Source organism: Loxodonta africana, chromosome 24, assembly GCF_030014295.1.
Source record: "Loxodonta africana isolate mLoxAfr1 chromosome 24, mLoxAfr1.hap2, whole genome shotgun sequence".
Classification (NCBI taxonomy): domain Eukaryota; kingdom Metazoa; phylum Chordata; class Mammalia; order Proboscidea; family Elephantidae; genus Loxodonta; species Loxodonta africana.
This window is the reverse complement of record NC_087365.1, coordinates 34,869,490-34,890,614: the sequence shown is the minus strand read 5'-3', so window position 1 is coordinate 34,890,614 and position 21,125 is coordinate 34,869,490. Positions and strand designations below refer to the sequence as shown.

Here is a 21,125-nt window from a genome sequence, read left to right as displayed (position 1 = left end):
ACATGTGCCCAAGAAATTCCAAGTTCAAAGAAGAGACTGAAAAAGGATGGAACTGGACCAGCTTTGGTAGTAGACTAGGGAAGAATGCCCCAGTCCTCCCCCACAAATTGAAGCCTGGCATAGGAAGTAGCTCCTGGCTCACTGCATGCGTTTGGCTCAGACCAGAGCCTCTCTGGGGATCTCTGAGAAGTCATGGAGTGAGGAAAAGGCAGCAGCCCCAGTTGTTGCCTGTAATCTCACTACCACAGGTAATCACTGCTAATACTTCTGTAGTTCACAACAGAATCTTAGCAGGGATCAACATTCCTGTATTTTTCTCCCGGCATTTTATTATGAAAACTTTCAACATACTGAGAAGTTGAAAAAGTTGTGCAGAAACTACATATATAGTTACTATTTAGATTCTATATATTTTTTCTATATTTTACCCTATATGTGCTGATTCAATAATTTCATTTTTGAATGCATTTCAGAGAAGTTGCAGGCATTAGTATACTTCACCCCTAAATATTTACATGCTTTAGTTCGAGTTCAATATTTGCTTATGGGTATTTTTGGGGGGACGTAGTATTTATATGCAATAAACTATATACCCCTTCATTGTACCGTTAGATAAAAATGATAAATGCAGACATTGCTGTGACTCACATTCCTATCAAGACATAGAACTTTTCTTTCCTCCCACAGCCCCGGGTTCTGGGGTAACCGCTGTTCTGACTTTTTTCTACTGTAGATTAGTTTTGTCTAATCTAGAACTTCATAAATGAAATCTATGTATTTTATCCCTCAGATTCATCCATATTGCAGATATTAGTAGTTTGCTTCTTTTTATTGCTGAGTAGTTTTCTATTATATAAATACATCATGGTTTATTTATCTGTTATCATCTTGATAGGCACCTGGGCTGTTTCAAGTTTTTTTTTTTTTTTTTTGCTATTATGAATAAAGTTACTATGAACATTCTTGTATAAATCTTTTTATAGACATAACATTTTCAATTCTTTTGGATAAAAACCTAGGAGTGGAATTGCTCTTGGGTGACATGTATGTTTACTATTCTAATATGCTGCCAGGCCTTTTCTGAAGTAGTGTATTTACTCCTTTCACTAACAGTGTGTGAGAGTTCCATGTCTTCACCAACATTCCATGTTAAATTTTAGCGATTGTGGTGGGCATGTAATAGTATTTCATTTTGACTTTAATTTGCATTTCCCTGATGACTGATGCTGCTGGTCACTTTTTCTTATGCTTATTGCTGATTCATCACTTTTACTTTATGAGGTGTCTGATGAATCTTTTGCCCATATCTTAATTGGACTGTCATTTAGTGTTGAGTTGTAGGAGTCCTGCATTTAAATTTTAAAGCTTAATTTTTCAGAGTGAGGATACAGAAGATTTACTGCTGAGTATTCAAATGAAAAAGACCTGAACTTTTGAGTTTAGGAAAAGCCGTTTGTTCAGCAAATGGTTATGGGTACCAACTATGTGCTAAGCACTAAAAAAAAACCAAACCCACTGCTGTCGAGTCGATTCTGACTCATAGCGACCCTGTAAGCGCTAGTATTGGGAAAATAGAGATAATACCTAGCCCTAGTCCCAAGGAGCCCATAGTTTATGGGGGTAAACAGAAATCAAAATAATGCTTTAGTGGTTTAAACACTTAAGTCAGTCATGGGGTATTTACCAAGTACTTACTATAGGGTCAGCGCTGGAGATACAGAGCTGGACAAACCAGACATGATTCTGCTCCTGCACAGCTTATTTTCTGGGAGTCAGTGCAGAGGTGCCCTGAGATGGGAGAATGAGATTGTTGTCGTCGTTCAGAAAGGCCAACCTAGAGCAAAGTGGGCAAGAAGAAGGGTGGCTAGATGATTAAATAGGCCAGGGCCAGGTCTTGCCTGGCCTTGTAGACTGTGTTAAGAACTTTGGATTTTGAGTGTTTTGGGAAGCCATTACAAGAGTTTTAAGCAGAGCAATGAAGTGGTCTAATTTACCCTGGTTGCTGGTTGGCAAATAAACACACAGGTATGTGTGGTTGCAGAGAGACTGGTGAGGAAATCTTTGCAGTCATCTAGAGGAGAGGTAATAAAATTCTACTTGGGGAAGATGGTCAGTGTTTCATCAAGGAATAATGTCTTAGCAGAATCTTAGATGAGAAGATATTTGATAGGCAGGAAAGAGGTACCTATGTGTTTTTGTGTGTGTGTGTGTAACCAGAAATAGTTTGGGATGGTAGGGTGGGTGGGGAAATGGCAGGAGGTAGGACAGGTGGCAGTCTGGGAAGGGCTTTGAAGGTTGAACTAGGGATGCAGGACCATCATGTACAACTACTAAATTCTATGCGAATGTGCCCTCTGGAATTGTGTAACAAGGTGGCTCTGCTAGAGAGTTTGGCTCTGAACCTCAGGATCATGGGCAGCTGTATAGGGCTTCTAATTAGAGATGAGACTCTGGAAGCTGGCATCAAGGATGGCAGTGCTAGGGAGGAGGCAAGAGACAATGAGGCTTGAAGTTAGGTAGACACTTAGAAGTTTTTAGAATGAATAGTCAAGAGGACCCAGAGCCTGAATGGAGGAAAAAGCAGATGAGGTCCTTTAAAAATACAAAATAACAGTATAAAATGTTGAAATAATAAGTGTGTACACTATATAAAAGTCTCACCTTCATTACACTCCCCAGAGATACCTAAGATTGCATTTATTTGGAGTGTCTTCTTCGACTTATCTCTGTGTGTATTTTTTTATATACGTATTCAAATCCAGTTTATCTACATATGCATACAGTTGAAGTTTAAAATGGAATCTTATCCTTCTTACTATTTTTTTACATTATTTTCTCATATAATATCAATATACCTTTGCCTTGTTTTTTAGCTGCTTCTCAGCATTCCATTGTTTAGATGTACCATAATTTATTTGCAAATAAACCAGACCTGTTGCCATCAAGTTGATTCTGATTCATGGTGACTCCATGAGGAGACCTGTATAGGATTTTCTTGGATATAATCTTTATGGAAGCAGATCACCAGGCCTTTCTTCCGTGGAACCACTGGGTGGGTTCAAACCACCAACCTTTCAGCTAGTAGCCAAGTGCAAACCATTTTGTGCCACCCAGGACCTTTAGTCACCACATAATTGATGAACTTTTAAACTGTGTCTAGTATTTCACTATTCTCAACAACAGTGAAATGAGCATTCTTTTTCATTTGTCTCTACTGTGTAAATATTGTCTTAGAGAACATGAGATGAGAAGCATGGAGATCAGGTTGTGATTTGGATGAAGTTGTAGGCTGACTCTCTTGGGAGTAGGTGTTCATCTTCCAAGAGGATGATCAGGATGGTCAGAAGCCTATAGGCCACATTCTAAAAGCACCAGCTAAAAGAACCGGATGATTTTAACTGGGATTGTTTACTGCTTCCAAGTATCAGATGGGTCCTTGTAGGGAGATGGAATAGGCTCTCCTATGTAACTGTAGACTGGGGAAGAAACAAGACTAATGGGTAGAAGTGAGAATTCAACAGATTTGAGTCAGTTTGAGGTAGGACTTTATGGACCTGGACTTTCTGATTAGTGAATTGCAAGAGTGGTGGGTTTTCCATCATTGGATGCATTCAAGCAGAGCTCCTATGAACGAGCAATATATGAAGCAAGGTGAATTATAAGAATCATTCCAGTTTTGGTTGATAGCAGCATTCCAAATGGGGGACCATGAGTTACCGAGATTGGACTGACAGTGACTGGGCTGGGTGGGGGAGGGAGAAAGTAAGGGTCACTGTAGGGGAGGCTGAGGCTGGAGGCATTCTGAGGTATACTGCTGGGAAACCTTGAATGTTGAGTCATGCTCAGTGAGCAATCTAACCTTGTTTGTGTCCCTGGTGTAGATACCATGCAGGTGTATAAGTCCGAGGGGTCACAGAGATAGTGAAGGGTTTGAGGATGATTGTTACGGTGGCTGTAAGAGGAAGGACTAACAGGGGAGTTACCATAGTGACCCTTGCAAGAGGGGAGTGTTTCCAACAGATGAAATCAGTGAATTGGAGACACTCAGTGCTGATTGATTGATTGAAGCCAGTCAGTTTGGAACTGGATGGGCTCGGAGCTGGGGCTGGAAATGGCCTTTTAGTTTTCATTCGGCATATTGTCTAGGTGCTTGGGATAGAACAATAAACAAAACATGTAAATATCCCTTCCCTCATGGAGTTTACATTCTAGTGGGGGACATGAATAACAAAATACATGTAATATGTTAAATAGTAATAAATGTTAAAGAGAAAAAATAATTAGAAAAGGGCTATGTGACATGTCAGTGGCCGTACGATTGCAATTTTAGATCAGTTGGAAGGCGTAATGGAAAAGATGATTTTGAATAAAGATGTGGAGGAACTGAGGGAGTAGCAAGCCATATGGGTTATCTGGGTGAGGAACATTCCAGATACTGCAGAGAGTTGGGGGTAGAAAAAAGCTTACTCTTCTTAGGAATGGCAAGCAAGGAGAATAGTGTGGCCAGAATGGAGTAAACAAAAGTGTTAGGAGATCAGGTTAGAGAAATCTAGATCTTTCAGGACCTTGTAGGCCATGGTAAAGTTTGGATTTCTTCTAAGAGCAATGGCAAATCTTTAGAGAGTTTGGGCCATTATGACATGACCCATATTATGTTTTAAAAGGATAGCCCTGGTTGCTGTATTGAGAATAGCTTGTGGGATGGGAATGGTGTGGAATAGCGAGACCAAGCTAATGCTATAAACCAGGTGGGAGACGATGACTTGGACAGGTTAGTGGCAGTGGGAATAGTGAGGAATGGGATATGAGTAGCTTATTAGTGACTAGGAGAACCAGTGGGAAGAGATCATAACTCTACCTCAAGATGCAGGGTTAGTGGGAAATCATTGGAGGAAGTATCTTTTTGGGGAGCAGTATCTGGGGCACTTGGGACAATGTTGGAATTGGAACTTGAATTAGGGTCTGAGCTGGGGCCAGTAAGGGGGCCAGAGTGAGAGGTATTGGTCTCTGTGGAAATCAAGGTTGGAGTCCGGATTTAGGGACCATTATTGGCGTTAGTGAAAAACAAGGCTCCAGGAATTGACAGAATACCAATTGAGATGTTCCAACAGACAGTACGCTGAAAATGCTCACTTGTCTATGCTGAGAAATTTGGAAGACAGCTACCTGGTCAACCAACTGGAAGAGATCTGTAGTTATACCTATTCCAAAGAAAGGTGATCCAGCAGAATGTGGAAATTATCGAATAATATTAGTATCACACATAAGTAAAATTTTGCTGAAGATCACTCAAAAATGGTTGCAGCAGTACATTGACAGGGAACTGCCAGAAATTCAGGCCAGATTCAGAAGAGGATGTGGAATGAGGGATACCATTACTGATATCAGATGGATCTTGGCTGAAAGCAGAGAATACCAGAAAGATGTTTACCTGTGTTCTACTGACTATGCAAAGGCATTCAACTATGTGCATCATAACAAATGGTGGATAATGTTGCAAAGAATGGGAATTCCAGAACACTTAATTGTGCTTATACAGAACCTGTACATAAACCAAAGAGGCAGTCATTCAGACAGAACAAGGAGATACTGTGCGGTTTGAAATCAGTAAAGGTGTACATCAGGGTTGTGTTCCTTCATACTTATTCAGTCTGTATGCTGAGCAAATAAAACAGGAAACCAGACTATATGAAGAAGAATGAGGCATTGGAATCGGAGGAAGACTCATTAACAACCTCCGATATGCAGATGACACAACCTTGAAAAGTACTGGAAGCACTTACTAAGGACTACAGCCTTCAGTATGGGTTGGACTTCAGCATGAAGAAAACAAAGATCCTCACAACTGGACCAGTAAGAGATAAGATGATGAACAGAGAAAACGTTGAAGTTGTCAAGGATTTCATTTTACTTAGCTCCATAATCAACACACATGGAAGCAGCAGTCAAGAAATCAAACGCCATATTGCATTGGGCAAATCTGCTGCAAAAGACCTCTTTAAAGTGTTAAAAAGCAAAGATACCACTTTGAGGACTAAGGTGTGCCTGGTATTTCCAGTTACCTCATATGCATGCGAAAGCTGGACAGTGAATAAAGAAGACTGAAGAAGAATTGATTCCTTTGAATTATGGTGTTGGTGAAGAATATTGAATATACCATGGCCTGCCAGAAGAATGAACAAAATCTGTCTTGGAAGAAGTACAGCCAGAATGCTCCTTAGAAACAAAGATGGTGAGACTTCATCTCACGTACTTTGGGCATGTTATCAGAACCAACCAGTCCATGGAGAAGGACATCATGCTTGGTAAAGTAGAGGGTCAGCAAAAAATAAAGACCTTCGATGAGATGGATTAACACAGTGGCTGCAACAATGGGCTCAAACATAGCAACAATTATAAGAATGGTGCAAAACTGGGCAATTTCTCTTAGACGTAGGGTCTTGTACATAGGGTCTCTATGAGTCAGAACTGGCTCAGTGGCACGTAACAACATTGGAGTAAGGATTAATTTTAAAGTGAAGACTAGCTTGGGGGTCTAAGTTGTAGATGGAGGCCAATATACTTTTTTTATATTTTCCCATCATGTTCTTGGACCACGGTTTGTCCATCTCCTGTCCCATGAAGCGCAATCAGAGGGTTGGAGACATGGAGGTTGTAGAGATTTCTGTTCTTTGGGTGTGCTAGGGGTGGATATGGGCTCAACCCTGCCTGGGCAAAGGCTCTTGGCCCTCGTAAGGTGAGCCCCACAGTCAGGGAAAGGTGGAGAAGGGCCCTTGGTGCTTGACCTGATTCCTTTTTCCCAGATGGCCCACTGCGTGACATTGGTTCAGCTGTCCATTTCCTGTGACCACCTCATTGACAAAGACATCGGCTCCAAGTCGGACCCACTCTGCGTTCTTTTACAGGATGTGGGAGGGGGCAACTGGACTGAGGTGAGAACTGGGGGGGTTGAGGTTGTGGAGGGAGGCTAGCAGTGTGTTGATAGGGTTGGTAACTATAATGCTTATTGGGTTATGCCTACAGCTTGGCCGGACCGAGCGAGTACGGAACTGCTCAAGCCCCGAGTTCTCCAAGACCCTGCAACTTGAGTACCACTTTGAAACAGTTCAAAAGCTCCGCTTTGGCATCTATGACATAGACAACAAGACACCTGAACTGAGGGATGATGACTTCCTAGGGGGAGCTGAGTGTTCCCTGGGTCAGGTATGCAGGGCCAGGGATTGCGAACCTTGAGACCTGGGTTCTGTAAGAATGCTGTCAGACAACTCAGCCTGCTTGGAACTTGGGAATAGCAAGCAGGACCTAACCTAACCATGCCCCAGATCTTGACCCCCTACCCCTGCCCTGCCCTAGATTGTGTCCAGCCAGATACTGACTCTACCTTTGATGCTGAAGGCTGGAAAACCTGCTGGGCGGGGGACCGTCACGGTAAGGAAGAACTCAGTAAGGGTGGGGGTGAAGGATTATATCATTGAGGGATTCGTGAGTGATATAGTCTCCTGCCTCCGCAACCTAGGTCTCAGCTCAAGAGTTGAAGGACAATCGTGTAGTAACCATGGAGGTGGAGGCCAGAAATCTAGATAAGAAGGTGTGTCTGGAAGAGATGCCCTAGGGTTCCAGGAATAAGGGCACAGGGATGATGTATGTGGGGGAGAAGTGGGATAGAGGGCTGGCATAGTGGTCATCTCTCCTTGAACCTTATAACTGGGGTCTCTGTGGCGTTGGCAGGACTTCCTAGGAAAATCGGACCCATTCCTGGAGTTCTTCCGCCAGGGTGACGGGAAATGGCACCTGACATACAGATCTGAGGTGTGAGACCCCTGGGATTGGGTAGGGTGGGATAGGAGAGAGTCTCCTTGGGCCTGGGACCAAGGTTTGAAACACATGGAGAAAGGAACTGCAGGTGGGTAGGGAATGGTGGCAACTCCCCATGGGACAGGACAGAGCTCACTGGAGGCCTTGCCCTCCACCTTCAGGTAATCAAGAACAACCTGAACCCTACATGGAAGCGCTTCTCAGTTCCCCTTCAGCACTTCTGTGGGGGAGAACCCAGCGCACCCATCCAGGTGAGGAGCTTGCCTCCTGAGTGGACTGAACAGATGCAAGACGCCTGGGGAGGGGCTTACTCACCTGTCTCCTAGTAGTTAAATACACACATGACTTCCCCCAGGTGCGATGCTTAGACTATGACAGTGATGGCTCACATGACCTCATTGGCACTTTCCACACTAGCCTGGCCCAGCTCCAATCAGTCCCAGTGAGTGCCGGCCATGCTTAGGGATGTCAAGGTGGGCCTAGAGGACTGCAGTCCCAGGGAGAATGGGGCGGGGGGGGGGTGGGGCAGGCAACTTAAGTCCTCGGTTGATGCTCTGGGAGCTTCCTACCCTAATTTTTCTTTCCTCACCAGGCCATCTTTGAATGCATTCACCCTGAGAAGCAACAGAAAAAGAAAAGCTACAAGAACTCTGGAACTATCTGTATCAAGACTTGCCAGGTGAAACAACCCGTGTGACTCAACCTCTGACCCTTGAGCTCCATGTCCTTAACCCCTATCACCCCAGCCATGACCCTGGCTTTATCTGCAGGTAGAAACAGAGTATTCCTTCTTGGACTATGTGATGGGAGGCTGTCAAATCAACTTCACTGTAAGTTGCCGTACCAGGGGCAAGAGGGCAGGTCTGGGGCTTAAGGTTACCTTCAGAGCCCCTTCTCATCTCCCAGGTAGGTGTGGACTTCACTGGCTCAAATGGAGACCCCTCCTCACCCGACTCCCTGCACTACCTGAGCCCAACAGGTGTCAATGAGTACCTTACAGCACTGTGGAGTGTGGGCAGTGTGGTTCAGGACTATGACTCGTGAGTAACTAGTTTTCTTGCCCATCCACACTGCCAGCAGATACTTTAGCCTCTGGTCTCACACTCCCCTCACTGCCTCTTTCCCAACTCACTGTCCTCCCACAGGGACAAGCTGTTCCCAGCATTTGGATTTGGGGCCCAGGTGCCCCCTGACTGGCAGGTGAGCTTTCCCTTCTTCTTCCCTACTCCTGTTTTTAGTTTCAAGTTTCTGATTTTGGGGGATGCATCTAACTTACTTGCTGCCTGGCAACCAGAATTATGTGGAGATACAGGGGTACATCCCTGTAGGCATGTATGCAGCAAGTACTAAGTATCTCTTGTAAGATGCTCAGTACATGCCATAGTGCCCTTTTCCTTGGCATAAAGGAAGTCATGGGGGGAAGAACCTCATTTTCTTTCTCACCCTCAGGTTTCCCACGAATTTGCTTTGAACTTCAACCCCAGTAACCCCTATTGTGCAGGTAAGTCACAGAAGCAGAACTATCCACATCTAGAGAGCCAAACTTGGGTAGGCAAGGAAGAGTTGGAGGGCAGATACCTGACCCCATTGTCCAGAGGAGTGGTTTTAGAACTAGGCCTCTGGAGTCAGACTGTTTGGGTTCAGATCTTTGTCTTGCCACTTGGTAAACATTTGACTTGGGGCAGGTTGCTTAGCCTCTGTGTACTTTGGTTTCACAATAAGGCAAAATCGTAAAGATATTGAACATTCAAGGAAAGGATACATGTAAAGCAGTAAGTTTGACACAGTGAGCCTAGCACATATTAAATGCCCTCTAGAAAATGGCAGCTGTTATATTATTATTAGTCTGTGCTGTTGGCCCCAGATGAGTCCTGGAGGACTCAGGGTATCGGTACTTTTTGCCTGAGTCCCCCCAAGCCCTTTTGTCTAGGGGGTGGCCAAACCCTGCCTCTGACTGGTGCTTTCTGACCTTGTGGTTCCCCAGCGCCTCCAGGTAGGCAACAAGCTGAAGTGGAAAACTTGACCTGACTTGATCAGATCTGGATTTTTTAATGTTATCTTATTTTGACATAAATTTAGACTTAGAGAAAAGTTGCAAGAATAGTCATGGGGTTGAGGTCATGGAGCTCAGGGATCAGGGTCTGGGTCACAGGGGCTATTGTTTATTTTCACCCAGATTCCCCAAAGGTTAACATTTTACCGTATTTGCTTTGCATTTTATATATATATATATGGAGCCCTGGTGGCACAGTGGTTAAGAGCTCGGCTGCTAACCAAAAGCTTCACAGTTCAAATCCACCAGGCGCTCCTTGGAAACCCTATGGGGCAGTTTTACTCTGTCCTTTAGGGTCGCTACGAGTCAGAATCGACTCGACAGCAACAGGTTTGGTTTTGGTTTTTATATATGTATTTTTTTTCCCCCTTCCCCTGAAATGTTCGAGAATAAGTTGCAGAGAATAAGCCCTGATCCAAAGTTTACCTCTGTAGCCTCACCAACTTTGCACCTTTCATCATCCTAAGTACTTGTGTGTATTTCCTAAAATCAAGGACATTATCTTACATAGCCATAGTATAATTTTCAAAAACAGGAAATTGTCATCAATACAATACTTTTATCTATAGAATTTATTCACACTTTGCCAGTTGTTCTAATAATGTCTTTACAGCAAAAGAAAATCCTGGATCACGCGTTGCATTCAGTTGTCCTATCTTTTAATGTGGAAAAGTTCTTCATGTCTTACGTGACAGTGTATAGACCAGATAATTCATAGAATATCCCTAAATTTGGGTTTACCTGGTATTTCCTCATGATTAGATTCAGACTTTGCATTTTTGACGGGAATACCACAGAATGGATGCTGTGTGTCCTTCTCAGTGCGTCATATCAGAAGGCATACGGTGTTGGTTTGTCCCGTTACCAGTCATGCTAACTTTGACCACTTGGTTGAGTGGTTGAGGTACTGTCTAACAGCTTTCTCTATTATACAAGCACTGTTTTTCCCTTTGTAATTAATTAGTGTCTTTGAGGCTATGTAAATGTCTGGTTACTCAACTTTCAGCATCTAGTTTTAGCATCCATTGATGGTCCTTGCCTAAATCAGTAATTTCTGTGACTGTCATTATTTTGTAGTTCCTCCTTTTACATTTCTCAGTAGCTTTTCCTTCTCCACTATTAATGTTATTAAATGGATTTTATTTTATTAAGTAGGTTATAATCTGATATAGGACCCCTCTAACCTGGTTTTTAATTCAGGCTGCGAGTAGGGCAAGTCTCTCTGAACCTTTGTAAGCTAGGGTTAGGTACTCTGAGTTACAGGAGTGTACCCAAGATCTCAGGACTTGTGACTCACACACTGTCCCCAGGGATTTACAGTATTTTTTGCCCTCTTTCTCTGCAGGCATCCAGGGCATTGTGGATGCCTACCGTCAAGCCCTGCCTCAAGTTCGCCTCTATGGCCCTACCAACTTTGCACCCATCATCAACCACGTGGCCAGGTTTGCAGCTCAGGCTGCACATGAAAGGACTGCCTCGGTATGGGGCATGGGTGGTGGGGATGGGACATGGGTGGTGGGGATGGTCCTGGTCAAGGGACTTCCTGTCAGTGTGGGAATGTGTGGCTGTTTTTTTTTTTTTTTAATATTTTGGATGGGTGTTCTTTTGGAGAGGGGCATTGTGAGCTGTCTACAAGGGCTGGGAGGATCAGCCTTGGTATATGAATGGGTTTACCCCCAGCAATACTTCGTGCTGCTGCTGCTGACCGACGGTGCTGTGACAGATGTGGAGGCCACACGTGAGGCTGTGGTACGTGCCTCCAACCTGCCCATGTCAGTGATTATCGTGGGTGTGGGCGGTGCAGACTTCGAGGCCATGGAGCAGCTGGATGCTGATGGTGGGCCCCTGCATACACGCTCTGGAGAGGCAGCTGCCCGTGACATAGTGCAGTTTGTGCCCTATCGCCGCTTCCAGAATGTGAGTAGGGCCCCTCCTTGATGTAAGGTGGAGGCCCGAGATGTATTTGCCCTTTGACCCCATAAAATGTAGACCTTGGGAGGCTGTTATGGACCCTAACTGACCTCGCCCCTCTTCTCCTGGCAGGCCCCTCGGGAGGCGTTGGCGCAGACTGTGCTCGCAGAAGTGCCTACACAACTAGTCTCCTACTTCAAGGCCCAAGGTTGGGCCCCATCCAAGCCACTTCCACCCCCAGCTAAGGGCCCTGCACAAGTCCCCCAGGCCTAGGTTCCCTTGAAGGATGGGCTGTGGACAGTCCTCAATCCTGTATCCCCAAAAGTCCTTTGGGCCATGGTCCAACCCTGTACACACACCCCAGTGCTAGCATTTTATATTTTATACTTGCTCCTGCTATTGCTGCTCTTGATCCCAATTTCCTGTCCTTGGTGCCTCTCATTCAATAAAGACCAAGAAACAAGAAAGACCACTGCTTTGCTATTGCTCTGTGTGTTTTTGGGTGAGAGGCTGCTGTTAGCCATGTTTATGTCAGGGGTTGTTGAATGAAGGATGTTGCTAGCATGATACCCCTTTGCCGTCAAGTAGATTCCGACTCATAGCAACCCTATAGGACAGAATAGAACTGCCTCATAGCAACCCTATAGGACAGAATAGAACTGCTCGATAGGGTTTCCGAGACTGTAATCTTTACTGAAGCAGACTGCCACATATTCCTCCCATGGAGTGGCTGGTGGGTTCAAACCACGGACCTTTGCATTGACAACCAAGCAGTTAACTACTGCACCACCAGGGCTCCTTCTAGCACAGTAGCCCCAGTCAAAGAATAGTATCATTACACTGGGCATTACTAGCCAAACAGAGACATTGATGCTATTTTTGGAAATACAAAGATTGAATGTAAGCCAAACACAGAACATAGACATAGTGGGGAGTGCTAAGCCTCATAGGAAGAGGCAATGGTTGAGGGAAGGGTGAGTTTTAGACGAAGCAAGGGCTATGTTAGACTTCCTGTAGGAGGGAGCAGTGTAAAGATAGGCTACAAGCCTGAAATTTTTTAATAGCTAGTTAATTTATATTCATTGTATGCATAGAAAATAAGTTATCACCAAAACTCCCATATTCCCATAAAACATTTGGTGTAATCTTTCAGGCTTTCTCTAAGCATATCGATAGTCTGCATGTTTTCATTGTACAAAAATAGGGTATTGCACACACTGCTTTTGCAGCATACTTTAATTTTTTTTCTAATTTTAAAAGTAATACATGCTAGTTAGCACAAATTTTGAGTATTACAGAAATAGGTGATGGAGCAGGTGAGGGCCCCCATCAGATATGTCTGACAGATAATTAACAATTTAGTATAGGTTTCCAAAAAAATTTTTTTTTCCAAAATTGGATATTAGACATACTGCTTACACCTTGTTTTTACTTAATATGTTTTGAGTATCTTTATCCATCCGAACTTATTGCGTACATATTATCTTTTAATGCCTACATATTATTTCTATGCTGTGAATATACCATAGCCTATTTAGCCAATCCCTTATTGATGGAGAAATGAGTCACTTCCACTCTTGTTCTATAAGTAATGGTGTTATGAGCATCCTTGCACATTTATCTTTATATACGTACAGGAATATTTCTAAAGAATTTGTTCCTAGAAGTGGAAATGTTATTTATAATTTTAATATTATCAAATTGCCCTCCATAACAAAAGTTATGGTCAGCTTACCTCTTTTGTTAACCTGACAGGCCAAAAAAAAAAGATCTTTTGTTTGAATTTAATTATGAAGGCAAGGTATCATTTCATATATTTGTGAATTATATTTCTTTTGAGTAGTGGCCTATTCATAGCTTTTTCTTTCTCTCTTTTTTTTTTTTTTTTGTTCCAGCCTTTATTCTGGTTAACTCTTAGCCTTATATATGTTTAAAGTATTTCCTTCCAGGTTGTTGTCTTTTCATTTACAGTGTCCTTTGGTATATAGAACTCTTAATAGGAAGTTTTAAATTTTTTATGTATGCCAAATAGCTTGCTTTTTAAAAAAATTAACCGTATATCATTAATTACATTCCATGACATTAAACATTGCCTTATATTACCATTTCTATTGACTCTCATTTTGTAGTGTAATTTATCTACTTGGATGCTAAGTTCCCTATCTTTTCTCTATAAACAACAGTGTGATGAATATCCTTGATAAGTATTATCTTTTGAATACATCTACGTATCCTTTGGACACATTCTTGGAAATGGCATTGCTGTGATCAAAGAATATAAAAAGCTTCAAGGCTTTTGGTTTCTACTGCGAAACTGCCTCTGGGAGGCCTTACTGGTTCACATGTCTGACCTTAGGCTTTGACAGCCCCGGATAGAATACTTTCTTCTCTGTCTTCAGATTACAAAAATACCCCAACAATTCAAACATGGATAAATGTTCTACCCCCACATATTTAGACATCTCAATTTTACTTCCTAGATGTGTAACTACTGTTAATAGTCTGTGCATTCTTCTAAAACATGAACACACTGGGAAGCATCCTAACATTGTTAGCCAAGTTGCTGAGCATTCTTTTCCTCATGGTGGTCCCTCTTTCCTGCACTCGGCACAGGTAGAACTCAATTCTTTGATGCCTGTTTCTTTCATCCCCTAGTCCTCCAATTCTACTTTCAACCCTCAGAGTGAAGATTTCTTAGATCTCTAAATGAACTGTCCTGTTTCCTGGAGCATCTTCTTTTTCTGATCAGGCTTCCTGAGGGCAGTGACTCTTGAACACCAGACCACCTACACCGTGCCTGGCAGAGGGACAGGCACTCAGGTCTCAATAAAGACAATATGAGAAAGGGCTACCAGGGCTGCATCAGCTCTGACTCACAAGCTTCCGACAGGTTCTCAAGTCTCTTCAGTTTTTGTGTTTGTCTGAAAAGAGGGTAGTTCCCCCTCACCTCATTATGCACCTAGCAGGGATTGGGGGACTTTTCAAGAGGTCGAGCGTAGGGATTGCAGAGCATAAATTTGGCTCCAGGCAGACTGGCAGCTCTACAGTTAAAGAGGATGGCCTCTGGAGGAAGGCAGTCCTGGTCCTGCTCTGGCTCTGCTCTTCACTGTGTGACCTTCAGTAAGTTTCCTGAGTGGTTTCCCCCTCTTTGATTGTGAGGATTAAGTTAGGTGATGTGTATAATGTCCAGAGCACTTTCTCTAGCACATGGTAAGCACTCCATAAATGTGAGCTGCTGCTATTACATTGACATGAACTTCTCCAAGAAAGGAGGGTGTATTGGGAGGCAGATCCCCACCATACTTATATGCTAAAGGCAACCAAGGCCTCCAACAGAGCACCCCCCAGCACTGATCCAGATTCCTTCAGCACAGACCTCCACTCTACTCCAATCATCAGTGTGTTTAATGGAGCCCCCCAGTGACCCCTGTGGTACTGTCCCCTGCCCCTTCTGAGGTTCGCTCGCCATGGGCACGGACTCGATACAAGCATGTGAAGCGGGGGTGGCCCCAGTTGCTTAGAATCTGGATCTTCACTTTGGGAAAGGCAGCTGGGGGGTCATTCTGGGGAGACAAATGGAACATGCCAGGGCCCGAATCCTCCTATGGGCTGTCCCCCTCCCTCATCTTCCCTTGATGCCCCACTCCCTCCGCACACCCATCCCCTGAGACAAACACACCTGCAGGTGGAAAGTCTGAATCTCAGATTTCTCCACATCGAAGGTAAATTTTCCCAAGAAAACTTCAGTCTCATCATCAACCTGGAGGCCCTAGAGGGTGAAGAGTGAGTGGAGAGCAGTGAGGCACGGGTAGAAGGAGGGAGAAAATGGCTTTACTGAGGACCTACTATCTACTCAGCAGCTGTACACCTGCTCTCAGGTATTTTTTGGTGTTAGGGACAGTACAATGTAGAGACAAGGTTTGAATTTTAGTCTGTCCAGTTATTAGCTGTGTGACCTTGGACAAGTAACTTCCCGGCTCTGAACACTAATTTCCTCTTTTTCGTAGACTTAACACACCATCTACTGTCAGAAGTTGAAAACCTGTGTAAATCACAGTCACAAGTGGTTTTTTTTTTTCTGGTCCAAAATGTATTTAGCACTTTTTCATGGTTTTAACACACTATTTACAGGCAAAAATTGAATAAAGTGTAACAGGGGAGATGATAATACCTCGTAGGTTGTTGTGTGGATGTAATGACATAATCCATGTGAAGGGCTGGGCACACACTAAGCCTCGATAAGCCATAACGAACACTTGGGTGTGGTTGTGATTATTTATAACCTGCAGCAGCCCTGAGGGGCAAGTGGTGACATCTCCATTTTATAGATGAGCAAGCATAGGCTCAGATATTGGCGATAGTGTCCACGACCACCTGCTGCTTTCTAGGTAAAATCTAGCCCCAATTCCTCATCTTCTTGGCCTCAGCCCCACTCACATAGACTGCGAAGTCGCGGGGCGCGCTGTTGGCTCCCCTGGTGTGCGCTACGCTGGGTGGCGGATGCTGCAGGGTGATGTCGCTCAACTGTACACGACCGGGCAGCCGGATCACCACCTGACCCTGGTCGCCCTCAAAAGCCCAGCAATTCCCGGGGAACACGTCTGGCTGTAGGCGGGCGGATAGACCATCAGAACCCTCGGTCTGAGCGATTGCGGCCCTCCCCAGCTTGGCTGTTGCCCGGCTCGGGCAGCCCCCGCCCTCCGTTGGTCCCGAGGTTCCTTCCCAGAGCCCCAATTCCCAGAATTTAGGTCTCTTCTTCAGCTTAACGCCGTCTTCGGCCTAGCTCAGTGTCTCACCTCGGCAAGGTCGGGCCCCGCCTGCAGCCCGGGCTCTGGCTCTCTCCCTAGCGTCCCGCCCACAGTCCCATCCCGGGAACGCGATTGGAAGCCCACCTCCAGGATAACCGTGGGCGGCCGCGCGTAGTTCCAGAAACTGAAGCGATTCCAGAAGTAAGCAGTGTCTGCGTCTTCGTAGTCACGGGATGTCTTCTCTAGGTCGATGGAGGCTCCTGGAGCGGGGCAGAGAAGGAGATGAGGCTCCCGGGCCAGACGGACAGCTGGGGGACGGTCTGTCTGCAGCTCTGTCCCCTCCCGCAGGTCAGTCTGTGTCACTGACTGTGAATCTGTCGCCCGATGTCTTTGGGCCTTACCCACGGAGCTCAACGCATAGTCCGGTTTCCGCACGAAGTCCTCATTCAGCCTCTGGAACACGAGCTTGGCCACTCTCTGAAAGAGCGAGGGAGGCGTTTGGGGGGTGGGCAGGGGTCTCTGGGAACTAGGCTCTCTGGAATGAACTTTGTGGCCCAGGAAGAAACTACGAGGTCGAGGCTCTGGGGTGAGGCTCAGGGTCAGGGCTCCAGGACCCGGGGAGCGGGATCCGCATGGGGTTTCCCACGGGGGGCTGAAGCCATCGGAGCCGGGCTCCTGGACACCCACGGGAGGGCAGGATGGGGTACACGGCTCACCTCGCTGTTGGCGGCGCGGACGCTGGACATCTCCTTGTGAAGTTTATCCAGCTCGGCCTGGAGCTGCTGCAGCTGCTGCCCCTGGGAGCGCACGCGCTCGTGGTACTCGCTGGAGGAGGGGTTGGTGCCGAGGGGTTGGCTCCGCATCACCCCGTAGGGTCCCGCACATAAATACCTTGAAGCCTCCCAATTTCCCACCCCAGGCGCCCTCTTTCACCTCATAGTCAGCATCTCCTTAGGTTCCTAGTGGGGAGGAAGGGACAAATACAGCGCCGCTCAGTTCTCTGTTCCCCAGACTCCCCACTTTGGCCTCGGAGCAGCCAGATTCGGTGCCCCGTTTTTGAGGACTGTGCGCCCCCACTCTTCCCTGACCTCCCAGGACCACAGCCTCAGAGGCCCCCAAGCACCTCTGGGCACAATCCCTCAGGAACCCCCGGCTCATATCCAGCCCTTCCTTAGGATTCCAGCCTCGGCACTGCCCTCCTCCCAGAAGCCTCCCGGCTCAGGATTTGCCAACCCGCCCCCCAGGACAGTGTCCCCACTCACATTCTCCAAAGGAGGGACCAGGTACAAGAGCCCCCACCAGAGCGCTGGAGAAAGAGGAGGTCTCAGGGGAAGGGAAGAAAATGGTTTCTCCGGCATAAAGGGACGGGGAGGAGGGAAGAGGCTTGAGGGGTCTAGCCAGGGGCAGGCTGTGGGGGTCCGAGCAGGGACTAGAGGGCCTTGGGGGGCCTGCAAGGCGCTGAGGGACACAGGAGAAAACGGGCTGCATTTTGGCTCCCGAGAACCCAGGGCTGTGGCTGAGTCGCCTCCCTCAGGGCCCAGGGAAATCAGCACCCTCTTACCGGCCAGGAAGAGGCTTAGCAGCGACACAGCCGTGAGCAGGAAGCGGATGGAACAGACCTCCCTGAGGGACCGGAGGGAGGCTGAGGTCCCAGACCCGTGTCACCTCCCCTAGCCCCCACCCCGCGGTCCTGGACCCAGCTCCTGCGAACACGAGGTCTGGATGGGCACAAGCCTCAGCCGCTGCGGCCCCGCAGCTCACCCCCCGCCAAAGAACAGTCCCTGGCCTGGGGCTCCCCCTTCTCTCCCTCTGACCTGGACGCACTGACCAGCACGTCTCCTAGCAGGGATAACAACACGCTCAGGACCTGGAAGAGCTGATCTGAGGAGAGGAGAGGGCGCTCAGGGAAGGGGCTGTGGCTCCCAGCGGGAGGGGAGGAGGGTTGGTGGTTAGGCTCTGAAGGGGTTAAGGAAGGGGGGCTCAGAAGGGCCTGGGGCTCAGGAAGAGGGCGTGGGCTACAAGAATTAGGTACGGCCTAGGAGAACGGCTCGATACGCAGAGAACAGGACCCGGCTCTGGGAGGGAGCAGAGGTCTCCGAATAGGGCTGGGGGCTCTGAGATGGGATGGGGGCTCGGAACCAAGAACGGGGTCTCAGAGATGAGCACTGGCGCTCAGGGAGAGAAGCCGGAGGCCCAGAGGGGAGTAGGGCTGGTCTGCTCGTACTCAGGAAGCTCTTGGACACCCGCGGGGGTGGCATCTCCTGCCTCAGATCCAGGGTCGGGAGAAGGTCGAGCTGCTCCTCAGAGACTACGGAAGTCCCAGCCAGTTCTGCGGGAGCCCAAGGGCTCCATTGGGGCCATGCGCATCGCAGGCCCACTCTTTCCCCGAGACCCCACCTCAGCTTCCCCAGCCCAGAAGCAGGGCAGCCTCGCAGGCCTTGGTCCCGCCGAACCCGCATCCCAGGTCTTTTTCAGCACCCTGAGGCCCCGCCCCTCAGGGAGCGCAGTCAAGACGCTGGACCCGCCCCCAGCCCGGGGCCCCGCCCCCAGCCCGAGGCCTCGGTGCGGCCCCGTTTCCGCGGTGGCTCCTCGAGCTGACATCGAGGCCGCGCCTCCTCAGTGATGCCCAATCACAGGACTTTCCCCGCCCCTTCCCAGGACCGTCCTTCACACAAGGCCGCGGCCCCTAAGGGGCCTTATCTAGTGCCTGCAGCCACAGATCCTACAGGCCCCTCCCCTCGGAAGGTGCCCCGACAAAATTTTATCCCGGTTCCAGGCCAGGCCCCGCCCACTTAGGCCCCCTCCCCCGCCCACGCTTACCCGGGTTCGACCCCGCCCGCACCCGAGGCCCCGCCCCTCACGGTTGCCGCGCCACAGGCCGTCTGCCCCTTGTGGCTCCGGGGCGCCGGCTTCTGCCGAGAGCTTCCAGCCCATGTGGTTCCTCCGGGCACTCCTGCGCTCAAGGCGGGCTCACCACAGCTCGAGCCCCGGGCTCTTCTGCCCTCGGGCTCCCCGGGCCCCGGCCCAGTTGACCGGTGCCCGCTGCTGTCTCCCGAGGTGGCGCTCACTGAATTGTTGTCGTTGTCGCTGTAGAAGTTGGGTGTGTGCTTGTGCGGGGCAGCGGCGGAGCTCGGACGGGGGCTCCGCCTCATCCTGACTGGGGCCTTGCCCTCACTGACGCCAAAGTCGCCGCCGCAGCAGCCAAGGCCCTCAGGCGGTGCGCGCCGCCCGGACCCCTCAGACCCCGCGTGCAGCCGGCGGGCCCCGCGGCTGGACCCAGCCCTCTCCCCCCGGTTTCTGGGCTTGGCTGCTGACGTCATAGAGGAGACCACAATCACCGCGTAACGTCCTAACTGGGCGTCACAGAGATGGCCCTGGCGTGACGGGGAGTCATGGTAGTCCGTCTTATCTCTTCTGACATTATAAAGCAAGCAATGACATCACAGCACTTCCCTGAAAACCCATCCAACATTGCTCCCAGCATAGAACAATTTCTGCCTCCCTTCCCTGCTTTATTTTTCTCCTCAGTGGGAGAGGAAGGCCAAAACACTGCAAACTAAGAATTCTGGTCCTCCCCTCTGCCCCTGCCGTTTCCTGACTGTGAACTCTTTCGGGTCTCAGTTCCTCCATCTGTCAAATGGGATGGTGAAACCTTCTCCCAGTATCTGAGGGCCTTAGGATCTAACCTGGACCTTGCTTACAAAAACAGAACTCTTCCATCTTGTCTGATGTTTTATACCCCCCAAAACTCATTTGAGCCCCCAACAACTAGGAAATAGAACAGGGATTTCCAACTCCAGAGCTGAAATGGAGAAGCATAAGAAGGGACCTTGTCTCTGGGTCAAGGCTATACAGCAAGACTCCTCGGACTGTCTAATCTTACCTGCTTCTGCTACCTGATACACGCCTTGTACTCAGGCAAAAATGAACAAATCAGATGTCTCAGAACACACCCTGCATTCCTCCCCGCTGCCTGGAATGTCTATCTCTGCTCTCAACTATCCTCAAAGCCCATTTTAAACACTCTCTCTGAGGAGTCCCCGGGTAGTGCAATTGGTTAATGTGTTAGGCTGCTAACAGAAAGGTTGGAGGTTTGAGTCCACCCAGAGGTGCCTGGGAAGAAAGGCCTGCTGATGTACTTCAAAAAAATCAGCCTTTAAAAAGCCCACTGAACACATTTTTTCTATGACACAGATGGAGTCCCTGTGAGTTGGGGTTGACTAGATGGCAAATGGTACTAGTCAGTTTCTTCAGCAGTATTCACTCTTAGTGTTTGCTACACTTCAGAGACTACTGTAAACACCCCCTCTGATCTCCTCCCACTGAGATCCCCAGCCCTTATCCTTTCCCACTGTGATGGTGCTTGCAATTTTTCTAGGCTTTGTTTGGTATTGGAGTTTATGGAAGACAGAGAACATATCTGATTCATCTCTGTGGCTGCTCTCCCTACCCCCAGGGTGGCATAGGACAAGTCCTGCATACAGGAGGTATCATTAAATAGAAAGATTATGGATGGCCATGAAATGTACTCAACACATAGTTACCGCCACTTATTAAGGGTTCAGACAAGGGGATATATTCATTCTTTCATTCACCAA

At 47.6% G+C, this 21,125-nt stretch overlaps 2 protein-coding genes across 13 annotated transcripts in view; one reads left to right on the top strand and one right to left on the bottom strand.

The window, feature by feature from the left end:
- Positions 1-12,246, top strand: part of CPNE1 (copine 1) — a 38,157-nt gene extending 25,911 nt beyond the window's left edge. For all 4 annotated transcript variants that reach the window (XM_064276035.1, XM_010591646.3, XM_023550193.2 and 1 more), the window contains 15 exons: positions 6,804-6,932; positions 7,024-7,203; positions 7,354-7,428; positions 7,517-7,588; positions 7,729-7,809; positions 7,977-8,066; positions 8,171-8,257; positions 8,408-8,494; positions 8,586-8,645; positions 8,722-8,855; positions 8,961-9,015; positions 9,265-9,316; positions 11,214-11,347; positions 11,549-11,785; positions 11,912-12,246. In XM_064276035.1, the coding sequence (XP_064132105.1) occupies positions 6,804-6,932; positions 7,024-7,203; positions 7,354-7,428; positions 7,517-7,588; positions 7,729-7,809; positions 7,977-8,066; positions 8,171-8,257; positions 8,408-8,494; positions 8,586-8,645; positions 8,722-8,855; positions 8,961-9,015; positions 9,265-9,316; positions 11,214-11,347; positions 11,549-11,785; positions 11,912-12,052 (1,614 nt within the window). In that variant the 3' untranslated portion in view covers positions 12,053-12,246. The remainder of the gene's footprint in view (positions 1-6,803; positions 6,933-7,023; positions 7,204-7,353; positions 7,429-7,516; positions 7,589-7,728; positions 7,810-7,976; positions 8,067-8,170; positions 8,258-8,407; positions 8,495-8,585; positions 8,646-8,721; positions 8,856-8,960; positions 9,016-9,264; positions 9,317-11,213; positions 11,348-11,548; positions 11,786-11,911) is intronic.
- On the bottom strand, positions 1,489-20,897 carry SPAG4 (sperm associated antigen 4). 9 transcript variants are annotated; one of them, XM_003411525.4, is made up of 12 exons: positions 19,370-20,671; positions 18,752-18,856; positions 18,342-18,408; positions 18,089-18,150; positions 17,790-17,833; positions 17,461-17,486; positions 17,244-17,352; positions 16,929-17,004; positions 16,672-16,787; positions 16,217-16,384; positions 15,459-15,548; positions 13,652-15,342 (listed from the first exon to the last, which is right to left on the bottom strand). In XM_003411525.4, exons 1-12 carry the CDS (start codon positions 19,845-19,847, stop codon positions 15,184-15,186), a joined length of 1,500 nt encoding a protein of 499 aa, XP_003411573.2. In that variant the 5' UTR covers positions 19,848-20,671; the 3' UTR covers positions 13,652-15,183. The 9 variants fall into 9 exon arrangements, with proteins under 9 accessions (XP_064132101.1, XP_003411573.2, XP_010589944.1 ...); XM_010591642.3 differs by having other exon boundaries at positions 19,389-19,571; XM_064276032.1 differs by having other exon boundaries at positions 16,672-17,004; positions 19,370-20,684.
- Between the last annotated feature and the right edge of the window lie 228 nt (positions 20,898-21,125).

Coding starts and splice junctions, on each gene's coding strand:
- SPAG4 (XM_023550188.2), bottom strand. CDS start 19,847: ATGACGTCAGCAGCCAAGCCCAGAAACCGGGGGGAGAGGGCTGGGTCC. Junction 18,409..18,751: donor GGTGTCCAAGAGCTTCCTGA/GTACGAGCAGAC, acceptor TCCTCTCCTCAG/ATCAGCTCTTCCAGGTCCTG. Junction 17,353..17,460: donor AAGGAGATGCTGACTATGAG/GTGAAAGAGGGC, acceptor CCCCTCCTCCAG/CGAGTACCACGAGCGCGTGC.